This window comes from Notechis scutatus, chromosome 1 (assembly GCF_049901735.1).
Source record: "Notechis scutatus isolate UNSWTSFEM ecotype Mainland chromosome 1, rNotScu1.2, whole genome shotgun sequence".
NCBI lineage: Eukaryota > Metazoa > Chordata > Lepidosauria > Squamata > Elapidae > Notechis > Notechis scutatus.
In genome coordinates, this window is record NC_142009.1 from 166882907 (window position 1) to 166906619 (window position 23713).

General features: G+C 37.8%; 1 protein-coding gene across 2 annotated transcripts in view; it reads left to right on the top strand.

The window, feature by feature from the left end:
- LANCL1 (LanC like glutathione S-transferase 1) overlaps positions 1 to 13809 on the top strand; it is a 36250-nt gene extending 22441 nt beyond the window's left edge. For both annotated transcript variants that reach the window (XM_087949535.1, XM_087949539.1), the window contains exons 5-9: positions 729 to 875; positions 4880 to 5062; positions 8171 to 8347; positions 9485 to 9557; positions 10484 to 13809. In XM_087949535.1, coding sequence (XP_087805661.1) covers positions 729 to 875; positions 4880 to 5062; positions 8171 to 8347; positions 9485 to 9557; positions 10484 to 10560 — 657 coding nt within the window. In that variant the 3' untranslated portion in view covers positions 10561 to 13809. The remainder of the gene's footprint in view (positions 1 to 728; positions 876 to 4879; positions 5063 to 8170; positions 8348 to 9484; positions 9558 to 10483) is intronic.
- Positions 13810 to 23713: the final 9904 nt, after the last annotated feature.

Sequence of the window (23713 nt, forward strand, 5' to 3'; positions counted from 1 at the left end):
AGTGAATCTGGTTTCCCCATTGGGTTTGCTAGTCAGAAGTCGCGAAAAATGATCACAGGATGTTGCGCTACTGCAACCATCATAAATACATGCCAGTTGCCAAGCATGTGACCATGGAGATTCTGGTGCTATTGTAATTTTGAACAGTCACCAAATGAATGGTTGTAAGTCGAGGACTACCTGTATCTAGAAACTCCTTCCATAGTTAATAATGCAACCTTCTAATGTCTGCTAACCCTATTTAAAAAAACAAATTGGCCAAAATCTCATAAGATTTCCAGATCTCACATGATTGGCAAATTCCTCAAGATTTGAAGAGTGTAATTGCAAAATCTCATGAGATTTGGAAAGATCCCCTTTTTTCCCTTTTTTTTTTCCTTTTGGAGGGGAAGGGTTACCTGGAAATATTGTTCCCTACACGTAACTTCTCTCATTTTTTAAAAAAACACAACACTGTTTCTTAAATATCGACTAACATGATGATTATAAGTTAAGAAAATTATTCAAATCCCACTTGCCTGTGAACTGATTAGAGATGTAGATAACATAATCATTTTATCTGTGAGACTCTTATGTGGCAGTTTCTTAGCAAACTTGATGGAGGGATACTGGAATATTTAAAAGTTCATCCTACCTAAAATAGATTATTATCATGCTTTTCCCCTTTTATTTATGCTAGCTATGAAATTTTGAAGCACAGCCATTATTATTTCTGATTTTTCCTCTAGGTTTGTGAGGCAGTTATGGCATCCGGTGAGAATTTGGCACAGAAGCGGAACTTCAAAGCTAAGAGTCCACTCATGTATGAATGGTACCAGGAGTATTACGTAGGAGCAGCCCATGGTCTAGCAGGAATTTATTACTACCTGCTGCAGGTGAGAGGCACTCTCACCATTCATGTATGTCTTAGATATAGCCAGAGATTTCATCACCATTAATGTGGCACAAATTGTAAAATAAAACTCTGTATTTCCAAATGAGGCAAATATTACTTTTCCACATAAATTTATATCCTATGTACAAATGTTACAACCATAAGCCAAAACTATAGGGTATTTTAAAGTTTTAAATAGCAGTACGTGAAACATAAGACAAGTGTAATAAACTCAATAGTTTTAATTGACACCTTTTTAAGTTAAAACCTGAGGGAAAAAAAAAAATCATGGTCAGATCACTTTGCTTTGGTTCCCCTTCTGCTAGCTCCTTCAGATAATTGTGTAAATGATGATACCTTTTTCTTCTGCTTTGAATATGACTTGATAGTACTCTTCTGAATTATGATACTCCTTTCTCCAGTGTGCTGACAAGAGAATCCAACAATGGGTTGACATTTGCCTTCCTGCCCAGACACTGAGTCATCAAAATTTAAGCCTACTTCTAACAGACAATGTAGCCACCAGGGGGTAATCGTCGGGGGGGGGCACCCATTCCAGGTTCCTCATGTGCAAAACGGAATAATTAGGACTCTGGGCAGAGAGTCACCTTCTCCCCATCAGGGCAGAGCACATCTCAGGGACAACAAACGTGCAGGTGGACTGGCTCAGCAGGGCCACAGTTGACCACTCCGAGTGGCGCCTGCACCCGGATCTCTTCAGAAAGTTATCCGAAAGGTTCGGCCATCCGATCCTGGACTTGTTTGCCACCCAGCAAACTCCCAGTTGCCCAGGTTCTTCACCAGATTTGCAACACTGGGGGTGGTAGGGATCAATGCACTCTGCAGCCCGTGGCCCCGAGGGCTACTGTACACCTTCCCCCTCTTCCCCACATTCCAGGTGTAATCAAGAAGGTGTTAGCAGAGAGGGCGGAGCTTCAGGCTCTTCCAGTACCCAGGCGTGTGACAGCCCATTCAACTAGAAGCACAGCTACGATGGCTGCCTGGGCGACACAGTCCTCTATCGAGGATATCTGTAGGACAGCAACATGGTCCTCCCCATCCCTTTTATAAGACACTACAAACTGTACACCTTTGCTTCGGTTGAAGCAGCCTTCGGCAGGAGGGTGCTCCAGAAGGTGTATACAGACTTGGGGATTCAGGACCAGACTGCTATCCACCCTTAGGACAGCTGGCTTTGGTATGTCCCATTCTTGGATTCTCTCGTCAGCACACTGGAGAAGGGTGTTGGTCTTACCTGACATGCTCCTTCTTGGTATGTTGAGAGAGAATCAAACCCTGCCCTGGCGACTGTCTGGTCCAGAGTCCAGGAGTGGCCAGAATCAACACTGGAAAGACGTCTACTTTTTCTACGCTATGCCTTCATCAAAACTGGGACTCAGACAGGCAAGAGAGGCATGGCTGAAGGGGACTTCCGGTTTGTCGGCTTCGCGAGCGGCAGGGATTTGCGATTCTGAGCGATCCCTGCCGCGCTAGCCGCTTTTGGTGCTCCGATCCGGACGGGTCCGGAGCTAGGCTATCCTGCAGGGGTAGCTGAAGATAGGGGGGATCCGGAGAGGGGTTTGGGGGTGTTGCAGACCCCCTCCCCGGCCGGCAGAACCCCCTTTTCCCAAGACGGTGCAGCGGCGGTCCGCAATGGCCGCCACAAAGAAGCCGGCAGCTGGGCAAGTATGCTTGAGGAGGAAGAGGAGAAAGCTTTTGAGAGTGAAAGTTTTCTTGGTTGATCCAGGACTCTAAGATACATTTAATTTAATTCCTGGAAATGATGGCTTTTTGGATGATTCTTTCCACAAGAGAAAATAAGCGGCAATTTTGAGGTGCTGAAAGGAAAGTTTATTCTCCCTCCCGACGGAATTAATAAGTGGATATTGAGAAACCTGTTTTTTTCAGGTAAAACTAGCTTTATGGGATAAGTCGGAAGGGAGAGGACAAAAAATATATTCATCTGGTTTGATTTTGTTGGAGGAGATGCCTTAAGGATTTGAAGACAGAAATATAACTCCAATAAGGCTTCAAAATACAGATTTGGACTTTCTTTTTTCTTTTGTCTGATACTACCCCTGGAAGAGAAAGGGAGAATTTTGTCTTGGTTTGGATTGATTGAGGATTGTGGATTTTGGGATTGTTTTACTTTTTTTTTGAAATATCTTGGTTGGTGTAAGAAGAAAGAGGGAAAAAAGAAAAGAAAAGATCTATAATGGCTTTTTCTTTTGAGGAACTGAGGGAAGAATATGAGCAAACAAAAGCAGCCTGTAAAGATGGTATGGAAAAAGCCTTCCTATTTTTAGAAATGGCGCTGGTTAACTATCAACAAACAATACAACAGATGGAGGCAGAAGAACAAGAAGAAGAAGAAAACGAAGACGCCATCTTTAATGAATTCCAAAATTTATCTAAGAAAGAAGGAAGGAAGGAAGCGAGGAAAATGAAGGACTTAAGATCTAAAAAAACATTTAAGAAAGAGAAAAATATGATGCAAAATAAATATAATGATAGTAAACAAAAGAAAAAGGGAACACAACAGAGAAGGGATGCCAGCAAGGCAGAGGCTAGAAGAAGGGGGGGTAGGAAGATTTGGTGGGGGAAGAAAGAAAGGGGAAAGGCGGAGAAAAGCCACAAAGTTTTGAAATTAGATGGGAAAAGAGGAATTTTTTTTAGGGATAAAGGGTAAAGTACAATTTCCTTAAAAAAGATTTTGCAAGGTACATAAGATGGTATTGTAACATCTGTATTAGAAATAGAAAATTAGAATGGCTTAAGAGTTAATAAGAAATTAAAATGTTGAAATGCTTAATAATGATTGATTTTAAAATGTAATAAAATATTAAAGGGAAAGGCAATGGGAATGTTATAAGATTTAATATTTAGATTTATTATTTAACTATGTATTTAATCATTTTGGATTTATTATTCTGTTTTTATTGTTATTAAAAGAAAAAAAATTAGTAGATAGAATGTACCAAGCAGAATCAGATTGGGTATTAGGTGTTATTTTAAATGTTAATCTAATTAATTTAGGGGGAGGATAGAAAGGCATCATACTCTGATTAGTGATTTCAGGAGAAATTCTTTTTTTTTTTCATTATAAGGAATGAGATAGAAGGATAATAAAGAATGGGCAAAAGATACAAATATAATGATTTAAATTAAGATGGATTAAATAAGATAGAATTATGAAGAGTGAAATGTGTGGAGAAGTTTATATAGAAGATATAGAATGGTAAACAAAATAGGTAATGATATGTAAGATGAGCATGAATATAATTGAAGCCCATATAAAGAGAGGTACCTGGGGCCAAGTTACTTTCCTAAAAGATTTTTTATATGTTTGTTTGTTGTGTGTTTATGTTTTTGAGAGTATTAATAAAACCTTGTAGAAATACAGAATGAGAATAATGGTAATCAAGTCAGAAAGAAATAGATGAAATAATAATAGTGAAATTGAATAAGAGTAAAGAGAAGTAAAGAGAAATTGGATAAGAGGTATTTTTATGCTCATATGGAAATGGCTTAAAATAGAATTGTATTGTATAAGATAAGGTTTTATCTGACTTGTAAAATTTATAATGGAAAAAGGTTCAAATATGTAATGGTTGATGATGATTTGTTTGTCTTTGAAATTAATAAAATTTGCTTAAAAAAAAAAAAAGAGAGGCATGGCTGAAAGTTTGATGATTCAGTCTCTGAGCAGAAAGGCAAATGTCAACCCATTCTTGGATTCTCTCTCAGCACACCGAGAAGGAACATGTCAGGTAAGACCCCTTTTAATAAAATCTTGCTGTCACTTTAATTTGTTATTAGGGATTGAGAACATGAGCATGCATATCTTATGTTCCAAACTTAATATTTGGAATATTTTACAGTCCCCTCCAGAGTTAGACAATTTAGGGGCAGTTGCATCTTTTATATTTTTAAAGCCATGTTTAAAACATAGAGGAAGTAGCATCTTATGACTGATTTAAGATCATGTGTGTTTTGTTATCTCAGCCTGGTCTTGGTGTGAGTCAAGCAAAGTTGCATAACATGGTGAAGCCAAGTGTGGATTACATCTGTCAGTTAAAGTTTGTTTCTGGCAATTACCCCCCTTGCATCGGAGACAACAGAGATTTGCTGGTCCATTGGTGCCATGGTGCACCCGGTGTTATCTACATGCTCCTTCAGGCCTATAAGGTAGGTAGTAACAATTAGACAACCAAACAAGATTTTATCCCTTCCTGTCAGATTGTTTAATATTTCTGTTCTAATTAAAATGGGTATTAGATGTCCCTGCCATGCATTTTGATGGTCTTACTGTTGTGTTATAGTGACAGCTGGTAGTGACATTTCTTCCATTTATTGCTCAAGAGATCTTTTCAAGGAAAATTATACAAGTCAGAAGAATCAGAATAGAGCTGAAAGGGACTTTGGAAGTCTTCTAGTCCAACCCCTGCTCAAGCAGGAGACCCTATACCATTTCAGACAAGTGTATGTTCAGTCTCTTCTTAAAAATCTCCAGTGATGAAGCACCCACAACTTCTGAAGGCAAGTTGTTCCGCTGGTTAATTGTCCTCACTGTTAGGAAGTTTCTCCTTAATTGCAGGTTGCTTCTCTCCTTGATTAGTTTCCATCCATAATTTCTTGTCCTGCCCTCTGGTGTTTTGAAAAATAAATTGACCTCCTCCTCTTTGTGGCAGCCCCTCAAATACTGGAATACTGCTATCATGTCCATCCTCTCCCCTAGAGTCATTCTTTTCTCTAGACTAGCCAAACCCAAATCCTGCAACCATTCTTTTATGTTTTAGTCTCCAGGCCTTTAATCATCTGAGTTGCTCCTTGCACTTTTTTTAAAGTCTCAACATCTTTTTTGTAATGTGGTGACCAAAACTGGATGAAATATTCCAGGTGTGATCTTACTAAGGCTTTATAAAGTGGTACTAATACTTCACGTGATTTTGCTTTTATGCCTCTGTTTGTACAACTAAGGATTGTATTAGCTTTTTTGGTGGTGGATGCACACTGCTGACTCATGTTTAAGTGTAAAACCTTGCTTTTCTCCACATTAAATTTCATTTTGTTGGATAGGGCCATTGTTCAAGTCTGTCAAAATCTTTTTGGATCCTGAGCTTGTCTTCTAGAATATTGGCTAGTCCTGCCAGCTTGGTGTCATCTGTACATTTGATGAGTTCTTCTATTCCCTCATCTAAGTCATTTATGAAGATATTGAAGAATACTGGGTCTAAGACAGAACCTTGTGGTACCCACTGCTTACTTTCCTCCATGTAGATGTAGTACCATTAATAGCTACTCATTGAGTATGGTTTGTCAGCCAGTTACAAATCCATCTACTAGTTATAACTTTGTTTCTGGATGTTCACAGATCTGTTTTATTATCATTTTTTCCAGTATCTTCCCAGGTATTGATGTTAGGCTGATTGGTCTGTATTTCCTGGGTCTGTTTTGTTTTTCCTTTTTTGAAGATTGGGAACCACATCATCTCTTTTCAATCCTCTGGTAGTTCCTCGGTGCTCCAAGATTTTTTAAAGATATGATGCAATTGTTTTGAAATAGCATCTGCCAGCTCCTTCAGAACTCTGGGATGTAATCCATCAGGTCCCAGTGATTTATATTCATCAGTGTCAAACAGGTGTTATCTTAGAAGCATTTTATTGCTTATTTTAAGTTTTATTTCTAGCTGCCTTTTACAGTTATGATTTTGGTAGGTTGGGCTATAGTTTCTTTTTGTGTGAAGACATGCAAAGAATGAGTTAAGCAGGTCTGCTTTCTTTTTTTAAGTTTTTTTATTTTTAAATATATATAAATATTAAATATATGAACAGTGTGGCATCTGGGTATCATTAATTTTGGTACCAAATAATAGTAATGAGATTAACAATTTTGATAGCCTTAATTACATTAATCTTACATCATTATATTAATATTGTACATAATACAATCATCTTTCAAATTCTGGTCCATTTATCTACCTACTTATTGTAACATATTATATAGAAATATGCATAATTATATTTTCCCCCTTTCTAATTTCTACCTCTATTCTATATCTTAATATCACAAATCTTATAATGATAGATATTCTATTTCTATCCTTCATCTCTTGTCCATTTTAGTATTTCAGTTCTTGTTAATTTTTCTTTTTTTTTTCCTTTGGCACGATTTCCACATTATTATAATAACATTATCAATATTACAATTAACATTGTTAACAGTATAATATTTACTCCACCATATATCTAATCCCTCATCATTTGATTTTCCCAATATTTTATTACACAATACTAATAATCGTACTAACCTTACTATTATTATTTAGCGGTATATAACACAATCATCTTTCAACTTCTAATCCTTTTCTCTACTAATTTTAAGGCATTACATGAGAGTATCTTTAGTGCTAATATCCTTGTTACTAATTCCTACCTCTATTCTAAGTCTTAATAACACAAAACTTATATTGGTGGATGTTCTGTTTCTGTCCATCATCTCTTGTTCACTTCAATATTTCTTCAGTAGTCTGAGCTTCATGGCGGCCATCATGGCCACCTCTCTTCTTCTTTGTTGTTGGATAGGAGGATAAGCCCCTGATCAAGCAAGGGAGTTGCCACTCTCCGTGATCTGCAAGGCGTTCCTCCTTTCTTTGTCACCCCTCCAAGGTGACTTTAGCCCTTTTAAGGGCCCCTCAACAAAAAGAGTTCAGTCTAGGTTAGCGGAGGCCCGCTCTCTATGACTGTGTTGCAGTGATGCCAAACCAGAAGTCAAGCAGCCAGCTCTGCCTTCTCTCTACTGCCTGTTATTTCTGTGCCATCTTTTGTCTTTAATGGACTGGCTGTTTCCTTGACTTTTTTCTTGTTATTTATATGTTGAAAGAATTTTTTTATTATTTTTAATTTCTTTTGAAAGTCTTTGTTCATTCTGAACCTTTGCTTTCCTGACTTCATCTTTGCAGATTCAGGTTATCTGTTGATATTTTGTCTTAGTTATGTGTCCCTCTTTCCATTTTTTTGTACTTATCCTTTTTATATTTCAGTTTATAAGAGAGATCTTTGTGCAATCATGCTGGTTTCTTCTTGAATTTCTTATTTTTCATTTTCAATGGTATCGTGTTTGACTGGGCTTTTATTATCATATTTTTCAGTGTTTCCTACACTTTCCATTCTTGTCCCAAAGAGCGAGTGAATAGCCACTAATTAACAAGAATATGTTGAGCCTTTTCTGTTTTGTCCTTGAATGATGGAAGAAGCTGCCAATAATAAGAGAACAAAATGCTGCTTGTTTTCTCAGGTGTTTGGGGAACAGAAGTATTTTAGTGATGCCTTGCAATGTGCTGATGTGATATGGCAGTGGGGGTTGCTGAAAAAAGGATATGGGCTGTGCCATGGTACTGCAGGCAACGCATATGCCTTCCTGGCACTGTACAACCTTACTCAAGACATGAAATATCTCTACAGAGCTTGCAAGGTGAGCACATGTTTATATGGGACAAGAGGTGTAGCTTGGCCTGCAGAAAAATTAACTAGACAGACAAAATGTAGATCACTACTTCACGCAGTTTCGATTATTTGCCTTGAAAGGCTGGAAAATGGGCTGGTATTATTATTTTATCTGGATTTTAAAAAAAACAAAACTTTAAACTGTTGGGGAAAAGGTAACAAATTGCTTGGGATTTAGATTTGCAGAACCTCTGAACTGCTACCTTTTTTACCTTTTTTGGCAAATATGCAAAACAGAGTTTACCATTGGAAAGTTGTTGATATTGCAAATTTCCTACACAGAAGCCACTTTTGTCAATATTATCATTTCCGTATTAGTCATAGAAGTGAGATTACCTGTTTTTCTTTTTCCTTATATAGTCACAGGCTTTGAATTTTGGTGGTGGTAGTAATTGAAATTTATTGTCTGTCAGGATTCCCTATGCCTGTTTTATAGTTGCCATTGTCAATATTCTATGCCTTTGTAGGAGAAAGAGGTGACTTTTACTATTTGCCCTATTTTCTACAGCCCTTTCAATCTTAAATAAAACCTTCTCTGGAAGATATGAGATCCTTTAGTACAGTGTTTTTCAATCTTAGTAATTCTAGATTAATTGAACTTAAATCCTCAAATTCCGCAGCCAAAATTCTAAGGCTTGAAGTCCACCCGTCTTAAAGCTCAAGAGTAATCAGGGTTAGGAGCCTGAATGTGAAAAATTCCCTTAGCCTTCTTGTCTAATCTGCCTACCCTAAGCTTTCTTGTCCTGTATATATGCTTCTATTTGGCTTTTGGCTCAGAAGGCTTTGATTTGTGCCAAAAGGTGGTTCTTCCCTCCCAAGCCCAGCCTGATTTTTTTTTAATCAGTCATTTTTTGAGTTTTTCCAGTTAAACTGTAATTGTTAAAATGTTTGCAAAAGGAGCTTGGAAAATACTTACAAAACACCTGCAAATACATTGTAAAGCTCTTAAATATTCTTTATGTCCATGATTCATTTTCAGTATTAACATATCTTAAGATATATCTTGTGCATAGAATTAATGAAGACTGTAAGAAATGAATCCTACAAAAATTTAACTTATACTAGATAAATTACTTAATTACTTAAAAGTGTATTTTTTTTTTAGTTTGCAGAATGGTGTTTAAGTTACGGGCAACATGGATGTCGGACACCGGATACTCCTTTTTCCCTTTTTGAAGGTAATAGTCACTTCACTTTTCCTCTCTTCAGAATCTTAATATTTTTAACGATAATAACAATTGGGATTGGATAACCGAAATATGGTCTCATACACTCAAATTTCTGCATAAGCTACTAATAGCATACATGTGGACCAAATCAAATTATTTGCAACTGAAGGTTATATTGTTTTGTATGTAGCTTCCTGCATCTGTTGCCCTCCAGATATGTAGGGATTATTTATTAGTTGAGAATGCTGGTATATAGTTATCCCAACGCATCTAAAAGTGCCCTTGGTTAAATGAGGCTTCTATTAGAGCAGGAAAATGGGTTGTCTCTGGGTTTTTTGGAGGGGGGGGATGTCTGACCTTACTAAAATGGGTTTTGCATATCCATGATAAACTGAAACAGAAAGAAAAACTATTTAAGGACCTCAAAGTCAAACTGACAAAAAGAAAAATAATTAAAAATATAATATGGACTTCTCTGTCCTTCTTCTATACCATATTGGAATTGATTATAATTAGCACCAACACATAAATACTGGAAATATTTTGTATTATCCTAGTATTGCAGATAGTGAGAAATAATGTCCTTCCGTAAGATTTTTGGTTAGTTAATGGCACACATTAAATTAATTGTTCAAAAACTGTCCTGTTTCACCCATCTAACAACCACTTTGCAACACTTTCAGTTTATTTTCCACGCAGAAATTGTTATTACATCTAGACATTTGCTATTTCACCATTGCTATAAGTAAATCATTGCAAAATAAATGTCTGCTCTTCTAAAGCAGTCTTCTTCCAACCTAGGTGCTTTGCAGATGTCTGAACTTAAGTTCCCAGATTTCTTTAGATACTATGGATATTTGCTAATAGTTCTGGGAATTCAAGGCCAGGCATCTGTTTAAGCATAATTATTGCTTGTCTGTTATTGTTTTTTACAGGAATGGCTGGAACAATATATTTTCTTGCTGATCTTCTGATACCGACCAAAGCCAGATTCCCAGCTTTTGAACTATAAATTCCTTCTCAGCCAATATTAAATACTGACAAGAAGTTCTTTGGTTCTTTGGAAAAGGCAGATTAAGTAGGCTATTATCTCATTTCTTGACTAGAAAATTCAAACCCTAAGGAGGAGTATTGATGTTTACATTCTCTTCTGCATCTGATCTACTTCTAAAAACTACTAGCCTTTTTTGTAAGCATTCTAGGTTCACATAATATAGTTTTCTCTGTTTTACTGAAGGGGCTGCAACTTGACTAATGATTTTTTGAAGATAAAAAAACAATATATTTGGCAGTCAATTATTTTGCCTTGCTTAGATAGCTATAGGACAGATCTTGAAATTATTATCTGGCAAGAAATATTCCTTGTGTTGGGACTTCCAAGACACACCAAAGGTTATGGCTAACACAAAATTTATCAGAGCCATTTCTGAAACATATCCTTCTGATTTCTTTGCATGTTTGTTGTTAAAACAAATGCACTGCTGATTTATCAGCAACTTGTCCCCAAGCATATAACTCTTGGATGAATTTTCCTGTCTTTAATTAATGCTTTCAGGGGCCTCCAACCTTGGCAACTTTAAGCCTGGAGGTCTTCAACTCCCAGAATTCTGGGAGTTGAAGTCCTCCAGGCTTAAAGTTGCCAAGGTTGGAGATCCCTGGTTTATAGCACGTTTCCAACAGGAATTGAATATATTTGATATATTTATTGTTGCATTTTTTCTTATCTGTGACAGATTAGAGCAATGTGGTTTATCGCATAAGACCTGTCTGAAATCTTTTTGCAAAGAGCCACATATCATTGAGTATTTAACAGTAGCTTGTAAACTCTTAATACATTTATTATATTAAAAAAAAGAATTTACCAGTAGCTTAGTATTAGCTTGAGTTAAGGTAAAATTTCAACTATACTTCAGCTTTAAAAAAGGCTGAAATGATTCTTCTCACATAGTTAGATTAGCACCTGGCTGATCTTTCAAAGCAAATACTGAAATATACATTTCGTACAAAAGAGAGAGGTAGCTGACTCCAAATGATTAAAAGGGACTGTTCTGTAGTTCTTGCATCTTATAGTGGCATAAATTACTGCAAGACTGCAATAGTTACCAATATGAATTCAGGGGGTGGGGTGGTGGGGTGGACGACACTTACCTGGATGTTCAGCATTATTTCCAGACAGCAGTATTCAGTATGTTGGATATCATCTTAATAAAAGTATCTTGTTCATTTGACTTTTAGATACTGTATAAGTTCTGTTTATGTGGATAATTAGTTTTAAGCCTTTGGAACATACTCTAGTCTGCTTTGTTGTTAAGGTTCATTGAATTAAAGCTGTTTTGGACAAATACCTAATTTTATGTTCTTTGTAAAATATATATGCATATACAGAGAGATAGAGAGAAAGGGGAGAGAGAGAGCATAATAGCCCTTTGAAGGAAGGAAATTCTACAAATGATCAGAATACAATTGTGCTGGTATAAATTAAAAATGAACTACACAAGTAAAAAATTCCCCAAGTCAACCTCGATTTTTGATAACCATATGAACATAGTTATATAGTGATGGGGGGGAGGGGGCTGCAGCAATAAGGTGTTATTGCCATGTTCACGCATGCAAACATACGTAGACATCCCACCACTCCTTTTTTGGATAAGCAATATCCAAATACGACAAAGTGTGGCCTACTTCTGTTTTTCTGACGTAAGTCAAGTTGATTGGATTTTGCTACCTTAAGTTTTTCTATGATCAAGCTTGATGGGAGGATATGCCCATCTTGTTTTCTGTGCAGCCATGCAAAAGTAGATAAGATCACAGAATATGGAGTTGCCATACATGAAAAAAATGAAGCCAGCTCTTTATCCTTGAGAAAAAGGGATGGAATTAACAATAACAAGCTGCAAGGGAAGGCACCCTTGGATACATTTTAATCAAGCTGTGAATGAAGAAACAAGATTGCTCATTCATGATTGTGGAACTGAAAAGCAAGAATGGGGCAGTGGGATAAGAACTGAGAGAATAGAATAATGTAATCCATAAATGAGGTGCATGAAGAGAAGGAAAGCATGGCCCAAGGCAGCTGAGGCCAGTAGGCTGCCCTTATGGGATCAAAAAGGAGCAAAGCAATGAGCCAGAAGAGTAGGCCTTGCTGTTTGTACCTAAGGAATCTCCACAAACAATTAGGAGAGGGGAGAAAAATACATCTCCCGCTGCTCTGAGATCAACTGTGCTGGAATCAGCCTTTGATCAGGGAGCTGCCATAATATTTGTGTCTTTAGCTACACCTTTTTATCCCAGGGGGAGAGTTTGGATTGTCAGCATATTGATTCATTTGTTCATGTAATAAAGTTATACGGCCATCCACCTCATATATATGACTCTGGGAGGCTGACAGAATAAAAACTGTTTTTGCTATGACTAATTTTTGTTTAGATGAAAGTATGATCTCATTTAGAACATTCATGCCAGCAGGTAGTTTGAAGGCCATGAAAACTATAGGCAGAGATAATTATTGCTTCAAGTTGTGAGACTTGAGAAAATCAATTCCTTTGATCCCTACCCTGGTCTCTTCTGGGGCAGTAATTATGTTATTAGCATCTTTAAAAAATCCCCCAACAGGTGAACATATGTTTATTACAATGTAATATAATTTATTATAACATAGTGAATGTTTGCTGCTCTTGGGATAACTGTCTGATAAAAGTAAATTGCATGTTTTGATTTAACAGGTTCACAATTTTTATGTTCTCAATGTGCCTATAGTGAAATAACATATCTAATGTAAATGTATAAAGGTTTTATACAGAAGTTATTAATTACATAGGCAATGCAATTTTAGTCTCTTGCTCAAATATTCTGTGTTAATTGTATGTCTCCAACTGCCAATAGATGGCACTATAGTTCAATGCTTTTTACTACTAATATGCTGATAAAAAGATAAAGATAAAAAGACAAAGTACTTAAAAAGAAATTTTAAAACATATTAAACTTTAATCACATGGAACAATATTGATCATTATGTTGATAAAGAGCCAGTTGCTATGCCCAAGGTGAAAACACGTCACCTTTAATTGTCTTTCTATTATAAAACAGTAATAATTTCTGCTGTACCTTCCACTCAGCAAATCTGTTGCCTTACAGATATTGATAAATTCAAGGTTTTTTTATTTATGTAACCTAAAATCATACATCTTTAAGTCATACTACCCTTGTTAAAAGTATATCAATAAACATGGATATTAAACAGGAAAATGGCATCATATACGAATATTGCTTCTGTCATTTTTTTACTTGGCATGAGGAGGCAGACAGCCAAGCTTTAAATATCTTCTGAAGATTATATATGTGTGTGCCTGGTTGGGGTGTATCAGGGGGATAGCCTTTGGAAGCCTGCACTCACAAACAAAAAAATATCCACACCACAAGCCAGGCAAACACCTGGGCACAAACAGATCCCCCCTGATACCTCCAGCTCAAACACACCCCAACCAGGCACCCAGATGAAACCCAGCTTCCTAACTAATGATAGCCGTCCATTTACCCGAAGCCAAGCTGCACTAAAGGCCTCCATTAAAGTAACACAATGCTGCCAGCCAATCAAGATACAAAAAGAGCCAAAAAACAGACAGAAGATATCAGAGACACCCATCAAGCAGAACACAGCAAACTCCGAGACCAATAAACACAGACCAAGACTCCCAACCAATCAGGATGAAGAAAAAACCATTCTGGCACAGCAATAGGCTGCCCCAAATTTAAATCTGAAACCACTGTAAAAGTCTGACCCACAGACGGACACAATACAGAAGCCTGATGATGGCAGATGAGATTCTGCTGAAACGTTGCTACAACTTTAAAAGAACTACAATGACGTGGGAAAATACCCGAACCAAGCCGAACACCATACATGTAAGTACCCGCGAAAACTTAAGAAAATATATATATATATATATATATATATATAAATGTATGAAATTAGTTTCACTTTAAGGTAATAAAGGAACATTTTTAATGTTTTTTAAAAATCTTAACTACTAGGAGGCTGTATTAACATATTAATTAGTAAGTTTTAGTTTAGTTTACATTATTGTAATTGCACCTCATACAACTAAATTAAATACCATTTTCTGTGTACATTGACTATGAAAATAAACACAAATACACATCCATCACATTCTATACATTGAATTGAAAATCCCTGATATTGCATTAATATTGCACTATACAGTAGAATTCAATAGAGTTACTGCCCTGGGATAGAAGCTGTTTTTCAGTCTATTTGTCCTTGTTTTTATTATCCTGTACCGTCTGCCAGATGGTAATAGTTCAAAAAAAAGAGTGCCCAAGATGAGATGGATCTTTGAGAATGTTTTGAACTTTCTTAAGGCAGCGGCAGCTATAAAGCTCTTCCAAAGAGGGGAGAGGGCAACCAATGATCTTCTGGGCAATGACATTAACCCCAGTGGTGATATTCAGCCGGTTCACACCAGATTGGGCGAACCGGTAGCAAGAATTTGGCATGGGTCGCCGAACTGGTAGTAAGTTCTAGCTGGCCATGCCCCCCACCCAGTTGCCCTCCCGCCCGATGCTCGCTCACCCCGCCCTCCTGCCTGACATTCATCTAAGGTATTTCTTTTTTTCCCCTCCCGACAATCAGCTGTAGATAAGATCAGCTGTGCCGGGATTTCCCTTGCTGAGGCCCAGGAAGGCAAAAAATGGAGGGAGGAGCTCAGCCCCCCCCTCCATTTTTTGCCTTCCAGAGCCCCAGAGGAGCCTTCTGGGAGCAAAAATGCCCCCCAGAGGCTTCTCTGAAGCTAGGAAGCTCCCAAAACAGACCTTGGAGGGGTGTTGCATGCCCCTCCCATGCTCTGTTCCTTTTCTTCCTGAGCCCCAGAGGAGCCTTGGGGGAGCAAAAACGACCCCCCAGAGGCTCCTCTGTGGCTAGGAAGCTCCCAAAAACAGGTTGGGGCTGCAAAATAAGCCACACCCACCCAGTCACATGGCCATGCCCACAGAACAGGTAGTAAAAGTTTTTGAATCCCACCACTGATTAACCCTCTGGAGTGCTGACTGTGCAATTGGTAAACCATACAGAGGTGCAGTAAGTTAACATACTCTCTATGGTGCAGTGGTAGAAGGTCTCCAGCAGTTTTTCATTCAGTAGTTGTTTTCTGAGAAGTCTCAGATAGTATAACCTCTGCTGGGCCCTTTTTACTGTGAAATCAAAAGGTGTTTTAATTAATTTTAATTATACTGCCGTTTTGCAGATGGTTACTAGGATGCTCTTCAAAGATAATTAAATATATTGTCAGATGTTAACATATATTTGCTTGGTTTTTTTTAATGGTATGCAAATTACTGAATCTCTTCAATAATTAGACAAAATGCATTGATTCATCTTTCAATGGCAAGATAATTCTATTGCATCCAGAATTTCTTGAACTTTTCTCATTTATTTTTGTCATTTTTGAACATATCCCAGTTCTTTTTAACAGTAAACTGGGATATAGAAGCATACTTGAAATGGAATCTTTCTTGGTTAAATGTTTATCTAACTGTTCATGATCGCTTATACAGGAACTGGAAGAAGACTGTAGAACAATCCACTTTTTGGAGGGTGCTGCTGCTGAATCTACTAAAGATGTGTACCTTTAAGGAATTCTACTTGAAGAAAAAGTTATTGCAAAGAATGTTCCTTATATGATATAGAGCAGGACTGTCAAACTCCAGCCCAGGGGCCAGATGTGTCACGCACCGGCCACCCCACTCCCAGTTTAGCAAAGGGGGGGGGGAGTCCCAATACATCACATGACAACGCTGTGACAACATTAGTTTGACACACCTGACCTAGAGCAACTAAGGGGAAGCTATATCTCACAAAACTACTAGGGTAATGTATGAAGCAGCTGAGAAAAATCCACATAGATGAGACATTACGCAAAAATGATACAAAAATAAGGAAAATTATCATGCATTTGCAGATTTTAATTAACCCTATTTGACCCTTTACCTCATAATTGCACATATTTATAGAGTTTGGTTTCTGTGTATGTATCAATATATATATGATATAATTTATTTAGTATAATTGGAACACAGTGGAAGAGAAATTGCACGGGTCTCCACAAGTATTTGCTATGCCACATGTCATGAACTTATAGACATTTACCCTTTAAAAAGTTACTGAATTGGTTTCCCCAAAATGAATGCCTATATTGATCTTCAATTGTCTGAAAAACACTAGAAAGGAATATGGGTAATAAAGGGGACTTTGGATGAAAAGAATCTGGGATTGAATAGAGCAAATAAATAAGCCCTGACATTTCTTGAAAAGATTTCATCATGCCTCAGAAATTTCCAGCAAGTGGTTCAAGTTCTGATTGGGCAGAGTCTATGTTGTTCACAGCAGCTACAATTTGTCAGTTTTTACAGTGACTGTAACTAAAACCATGATGGACTGTTCCTCCACCTCATTCTAGTTGGAGCCAGTTGCTATTCAGCATGCAACAGAATGCACAACTGGGACAAATGCTTTGGGCATAATCAGATTCAGTCTCATATTTCCAGCATTTGTCTTCATTTTAAAATAGTTAAATCTTCCCTTCAGCAGTCTTGGGTAGTTTTGAATGGAGGGGAAAATCAGTATTTGTGTAACATAATTTCTTGCTCCAAAAGGACTCTGAATTCTACTGGATAGATTCGTGCAGACTGAGTTTCATGCAGAACAGAGCAATCTGTTCCTTTTACTATGGAGCTTTCCTGAGCTTCTGTGGTCTTCCTTCAAATTTGTTATACTAACCCACGGGTGTCAAACTCTCGTCATGTTGCTGATAGGTGACGTTTTTCCCATTTACAGAGTTGGGGCCTGCATGTGACACATCTGGCCCGCGGGCCGCCAATTTGACACCCCTTTCTGACCTCTCACTAATTCTCAGACCAGGAAACTAAAATCAGATAGCTGGATGTTGAGCAATGTTTTTTGGCTCACAATGGTTGTATGATCTGAAAATGGAGAGCATAGCCTTTCCCATGGTCAGTTACTTGGTCTAAATGAGGTTGACTACACCCTCTGCAGGGTGAATAGATCAATTATGTTGGTCTTCCCTTGTCCTTTCAAGGATGTGGATGGATTGCTTTTCCCTAGGAAAAGATAATTGGCAACAAGAAGCAACCCAGATTCTCAGCATGATTGCCCCTGAATGGCCTCTGCAAACCAATATCCCTTACATATTGAAAACCAAGTAAGTATGAAGCCATAATAATGACACTGAAGTGCTGGTGAAGAAGAAAAAGTGAATCTGAGTCTACATACAGTCTATGTTCAGATTTGGGCCTTCACTGGGGTGGAAGTGTCTCTACTCTCTTACTGCATCAGAGGACTCTCAGTCTTCCTTAAGAATACTAACTCCCTGATACAGAGGGGTGAACAAGTAGATTCCAGCCAGCTTTTCTGTTCACATTGTTCAGCATTTTGCCAACAAAATCATATTCAGCACAATCTTGATTGTTCTTGGGCACCAAGTGATGAGGTAAGTTGTGTGACATCTGGAATTCCATTTGGCCTGTGAACTCTGATGAAATGGGCAGGGTTTTCTCTTGTATAACTTTTACCACCTTGACAGCTACTCCTGGCTCCTTTGAGAAAAACAATGGAAACAAAGTTGACTGGAGGTTTGCTAGCACATCTTTATAAGAGAGGAATATCTCCAACCTTGAAAGAGGCTGTTGTGTTCTCCCTCAAAGAAAGTAAGTCACAAATCCAACCATATTTGACAACCATTATCCAGTTTCCAACCTTTCCTTTTGGGGTAAAGTTACTAAAAGGGTGGTATACAAACAATCACAAGGTATCAAAGAAATCTGAACCATTTTCAAATAGGATTGAGGCCTTGACATAGAACAGAAGCATAATTGGTTGTGCTGATCAATGAGCCTTTTTTGGGGGAAGCTTGGAGTCTTCTAGTCCTACAAAACTACTCAATTACTTTTTACATCACTGATCATGGGCTCTTCCTGGAGTGCGTCTGAGGGACTTGAAGTGGTTCTACTACTACCTTAGTAGATTATTCAGTTGGTAGTGATTGGGTAGGAAACATCAATCTTATGGCCCTTCATACATATAGTACTCATTCACACCACTGCTTAACATATCACAAAACCATTGGGAGAATTTATTTGCCAGTGTATACATTAGTGTTTTAAATATATTGATGATATCCAGCTATACGTTGCCACCCTAGACTATACCAAAGATCCAATGGAAGGTTTTTCCTTATGTCTCAAAGTTGTAGTTTGGAATAATGCAGGTTGAGACTGGACTCAAGCAACTACTGAATGGGCAGATGGAAGCCATGAACAAGGGAGAAGAGATGAGCAACAAATATGGTAAGAGGTCTGGAGACTATAACATGTGAGTTAAGGTTTTAGACTAGGTATCTCTAGCCTAACAAAGATAAGGTTTAGGGGGGACATGGTAACTAACTTCAGTACTGGAGGGGGAAGAGGGGATTGACTTAGTCTTCAAAGCACCTGAGGGTAGGACAAGAAGCATTGCGTGGAAGCTTGTTAACTAAGGAGAACTTCCCTGACAGTGAGAACAATTAATCAATTGAATAGTTTGCCTTAGGGAGTTGTGGGTGCTCCATCACTGGTTTTCAAGAAAAGGATGGACAGATATTTGCCCAGACTGATATAAGGTCTCCTGCCTTAGGCAGGGGGTTGGACTAAACCTCTGAAGTCCCTTCCAGCTGTACAATTCTACATTCTATATTATAATCAGGCAGTGTCCGAGTTCCTTTTTTCTTTCTCCTTTGTTTCCCCTCATGGCTTAAAAATGTTTCAGTAAACTTGGCACTGTATATTTCCATCATCTTCCTTATTCTCTGCAGGCTGCAATTGGTGCTCCACAGAATCTGGACATTCTCTCCACTCTTTCTAGGGTCTCAGTATCATTTCTGTATTACGGCATCCAGGATTGGATGCAGTATTCCAAGTGTGGTCTCATGAGGACTGCGGCTGCAGCACGCTGCTGGCTCAAATTATTGATGGTCCATAAGACATCTAGATGCCTCTTACAATTACTCCTGTTAAGCCAAGTACCATGTACTCTATACCTGTGTATTTAGTTTTTCCTGCCTAAATGCAGGACCTTACTTTCCTTACCACTGCACTTAACATTGGATCAGCTTGACATCAATACCTGAGATGATCCTGGAAAAGTAAGCAACAGATCTGTGAACACCTAGAAGCATACGAAGTTATAACCCAGAAGCAAACAGGTTTGTCAAAAACAGATCATGCCAAACAAATCTTATTTTACTCTTTGACAAAGTGGTTAAATTAGTGGACCAGCAAAATGCTGTGGACATAGTATACTTGGATTTCCGTAAGGAATTTGACAAACAAATTACTATCTAACAAAATGAAATTCAATATAGAGAAAAGTAAAGTCCTACACTTAGGCAAGAAAAACCAAAAGCACACATATAGATTGGGTGAAACCAAGTTTAATAGCAGTAACAGAGATTTTGGAGTCTTAATGGACAACCAGCTAAATATGAGCTAGCAGTGTGCAGCACAGCCAAAAAAGTCAATGCAATCCTAAATTGCATTAACAGAGGGATTTAATGAAGATCAAGAGAGGTACTAATACCACTCTATAAAGCCTTAGTAAGACCACATCTAGAGTACTGCATCCAGTTTTGGTCACCACACTATAAAAAAGATGTTGATACTAGAAAAAGTGCAGAGAAGAGCAACCAGGATGATTAGGGGACTGGAGACTAAAACATATGAAGAACGGTTGTAGGAACTGGGCTTGGCTAGTCTATGAAGAGAAGGACCAGGGAAGACATGATAGCAGTCTTCCAATATTTGAGGGGCTACCACAGAGAGGAAAGGTCAAGCTATTTTCCAAGGCACATGAAGGCCATACAAGGAATAATGGATGGAAACTGAACAAGGGCAGATTTAACCTGGAAATAAGGATTTTCTTTTTCTGACAGTAAGAACAATCAACTAATGGAACAGCTTGCCTTTGGAAATTGTGGGAGCTTCATCACTTGAGATTCAAGAAGAGATTGGACTGCTTTGTTAGAAATGGTCTGCTTGGGCGGGGCGTTGGACTGGATGACATACAAGGTCCCCTCCAACTCTGTTAATCTGTTAAACACAACCTAGTTCTAGGTAAGATCAAGAATACCTAGTACTAGATAAGCTAGACAGCATCACCACCAGATGGAGTCGTAACTGGGTGACAAATCATATTCAGCATGTAGTCCTCAGTGGAACTACATCTACATGTCAGGTAGTAAGCAGTGGGGTACCCAAAGGTTTTTGGTTCAGTACTCTTCAATATTGTCATAAACAATTTAGATGAAGGAATAGAATGGTGAAGTCATCAAGTGTGGATATGACATCAAGCTGGCAGGAATAGCCAACACCCCAGAAAAAAGGCTGAAGATCCAGATGGACCTTGACAGACTTACCTAATGAAATGAAATTCAGTGTAAAGTAAGGTTTTACAATTAGGTAAGAAAAACCGAATATTCAGGTACAGATTAGGAGAAACTTGGCTGAACACCAGTAACAACGAGAGGGATCTTGGAGTCCAAGTGGACAATCATTTAAATATGAACCAGCAATTTGCTTCAGACACCAAAAAAAGCCAAAGCAGTCCTAGGCTGCATTAACAGAGGGATAGAATCAAGATCATATGAAGTGTTAGTACCATTTTATAAGGCCTTGGTAAGACTACACTTGAAATACTGTACCAATTTTGGTCACCACAATATAAAAAAGATGTTGAGACTCTGGAACAAGTGCAGAGAACAGCAGTAAAGTGATTAGGGTGCTGGAGGCTAAAACATGAAGAACAGTTGCAGGAATTGGCTATGTCTAATCTACTGAAGAGAAATACTAGGGATGGTATGACAGGAGTATTCCAAAATTTGAAGGGCTGCCACAAAGAACAAGGAGGCAAGACAGGCACCAGAGGGCAAAACAGGAAGCAATGGTTGGAAACTGAACAAGGAGCAAAGCAACCTAGAACTCAGGAGAAACTTCCTGACAATGAGAACAATAAGCAAGTGGAATGGCTTGCCTTTGGAAGCTGTGAGTATTCCATCACTTTTAAGAAGACTGGACAACCGTTAGTATGAAATGGTATAGAATAGGGGTTTGGATTAGAAGACCTCCAAGGTCCCTTCTCTTTATCCTGTTAGTATGATATGGTCACTCTTCCCCAAAATTCTTACAACTTCTAACCATTCTATCATTTCATTCTGATTAGTAAGAATTAAATCCAGTATAGATGACATCTAGTTTCCTCCTCTATGTTTTGGAACACCAAATTGTCAGCCAGGCTCATAAGGAACCTGTTTGATCTCCTACTTGCTGCAGAGTTTGTCTCCCAGTTGATGTCAGGGTAATTAAAAATCCCCCATTACTACAATTAAGTGCTTCTTCTATACCTTAGATAACTGATTAGAAAAAAGTTCATCTCTCTGCTTGATTGGATGTCTAGAGAAATTTTATTTCTTGTTCCTCTAATTTTCACCCAAATGCATTCAAGAAGGCTTTTGTCCTTGGTATTATGCATTTCTGTAAACATGTAGTGATCTCTTACATATAATGCAACCCCATCTCCTTTTCTTTGCAAGGAAAATGCCAGGAAGGAAAAACATTATTGTAACTTCGTTGAGCTATTGGTAGTTTTAATGTATTTATTGGGGATATTTTTAATGTCACAGTTGGTTTTGTTGATTGTTTATAAACCACCATGAGTCTGTGTTGATTCACAATATACTAGTAAATCAATAAAAAAATATATCACTAGTTTCTAGTGACAGGCCAATGTCCATACTTCTAAGATTGTAGGGGAAATGTTTGGCCATTAAGCAGTACTGGTTCTAGATCTCTTAGAACTTGCTGTATCTCTTTCTATAAATTAAGTTGTATCAGACTCTTGAGACAGAACAACCTGCTCGGAAGTTTTATGAGCTTGGAAAAGCTAGTGTGACCTCAGTTGTTCTTGGTATGAAATTAATATCTATAGTTAACGGGTTAGGTAATCTCTTGAATGAGTCCCAGTTGTATAGATATACTGTTATATGGTTTCTGAATTAGATAGGATTTTCTGAGAAGTAAAAAAACTTTGTCAAAAATTATTTTATGCATGGTTTTGCTGTGGTTATCTCACTAATCATGCTTATGGAATATTTTTTTCCTTAATTTGCAACATTAGCTCATACATTTGTATAGAATTATATGCAAAGTTCATCTGATTCGGCATGGCAATTTGTTATCATGGGCAATTTAAGATTGACTTTATTATAATAATAGCCTTAAGGCTGCAAAGTATTAATGGATTACAAAATCCAGATCACTAAGAAAAAGGTACCTTGAGAAGCAGTGGATGAAAATGCGATGAAACTGCAATGGTCTCAGAAATCTTTAATTGAAAATTCCCATCAGTGTTTCATGCATACATCAAGAATATGCAGATTTGTGTGGGTGGGTGTGTATGTGTAACTTTCTCCACTTTAAATTATTTAACATCTTGTCTTCTGTGTTTTTTAGCCTCATAATGTGTGTCTGTGTGTACTTTAAAACTCTTTGACCCAGTCTACAGAGGCCATCTTCATCCTATTTTGAGTGCTGTTTAATTATCTAAGATTTATAGTCTCAGTATTAGTTAATGGACATCTTCTACTGATGACCTCAGAATTCATAAGATACATGAGAAGCAGAATGACATTCTTAAGACACATGCCTTTTGACTCCACTGCTAAATAAGGTGTTTGGGATGGGCATTTCAAGGAGGCATTTCAACAAGCCATGCATTAGGACTGAAGATATGAAACTGGCCCCCAAAAGAATTTTAAAAAATATATTAAGCTACTCAAGCTTATTTCCAGAAACTGTTTGAATCTTTGATAAAATAATGAGCAGGACTAACCTCCACCCCATTTAGGGAAGTAGTTAAGGCACCTTTCATCTGTTGGAGAAAGGAGTGATTGCTTCCCATCCTGCATTTTCCTTAGGAACATAGGACTAAGTGCTTCTTTCTCCAGAGCACAGAATGTAATCAGGGATCAAGTCTTCCTTACCCTTTCAACTGTTATGGCAGTGATCTATTCAAGCAAGGAAATCCCTTAAAAGGATGTAGGTAC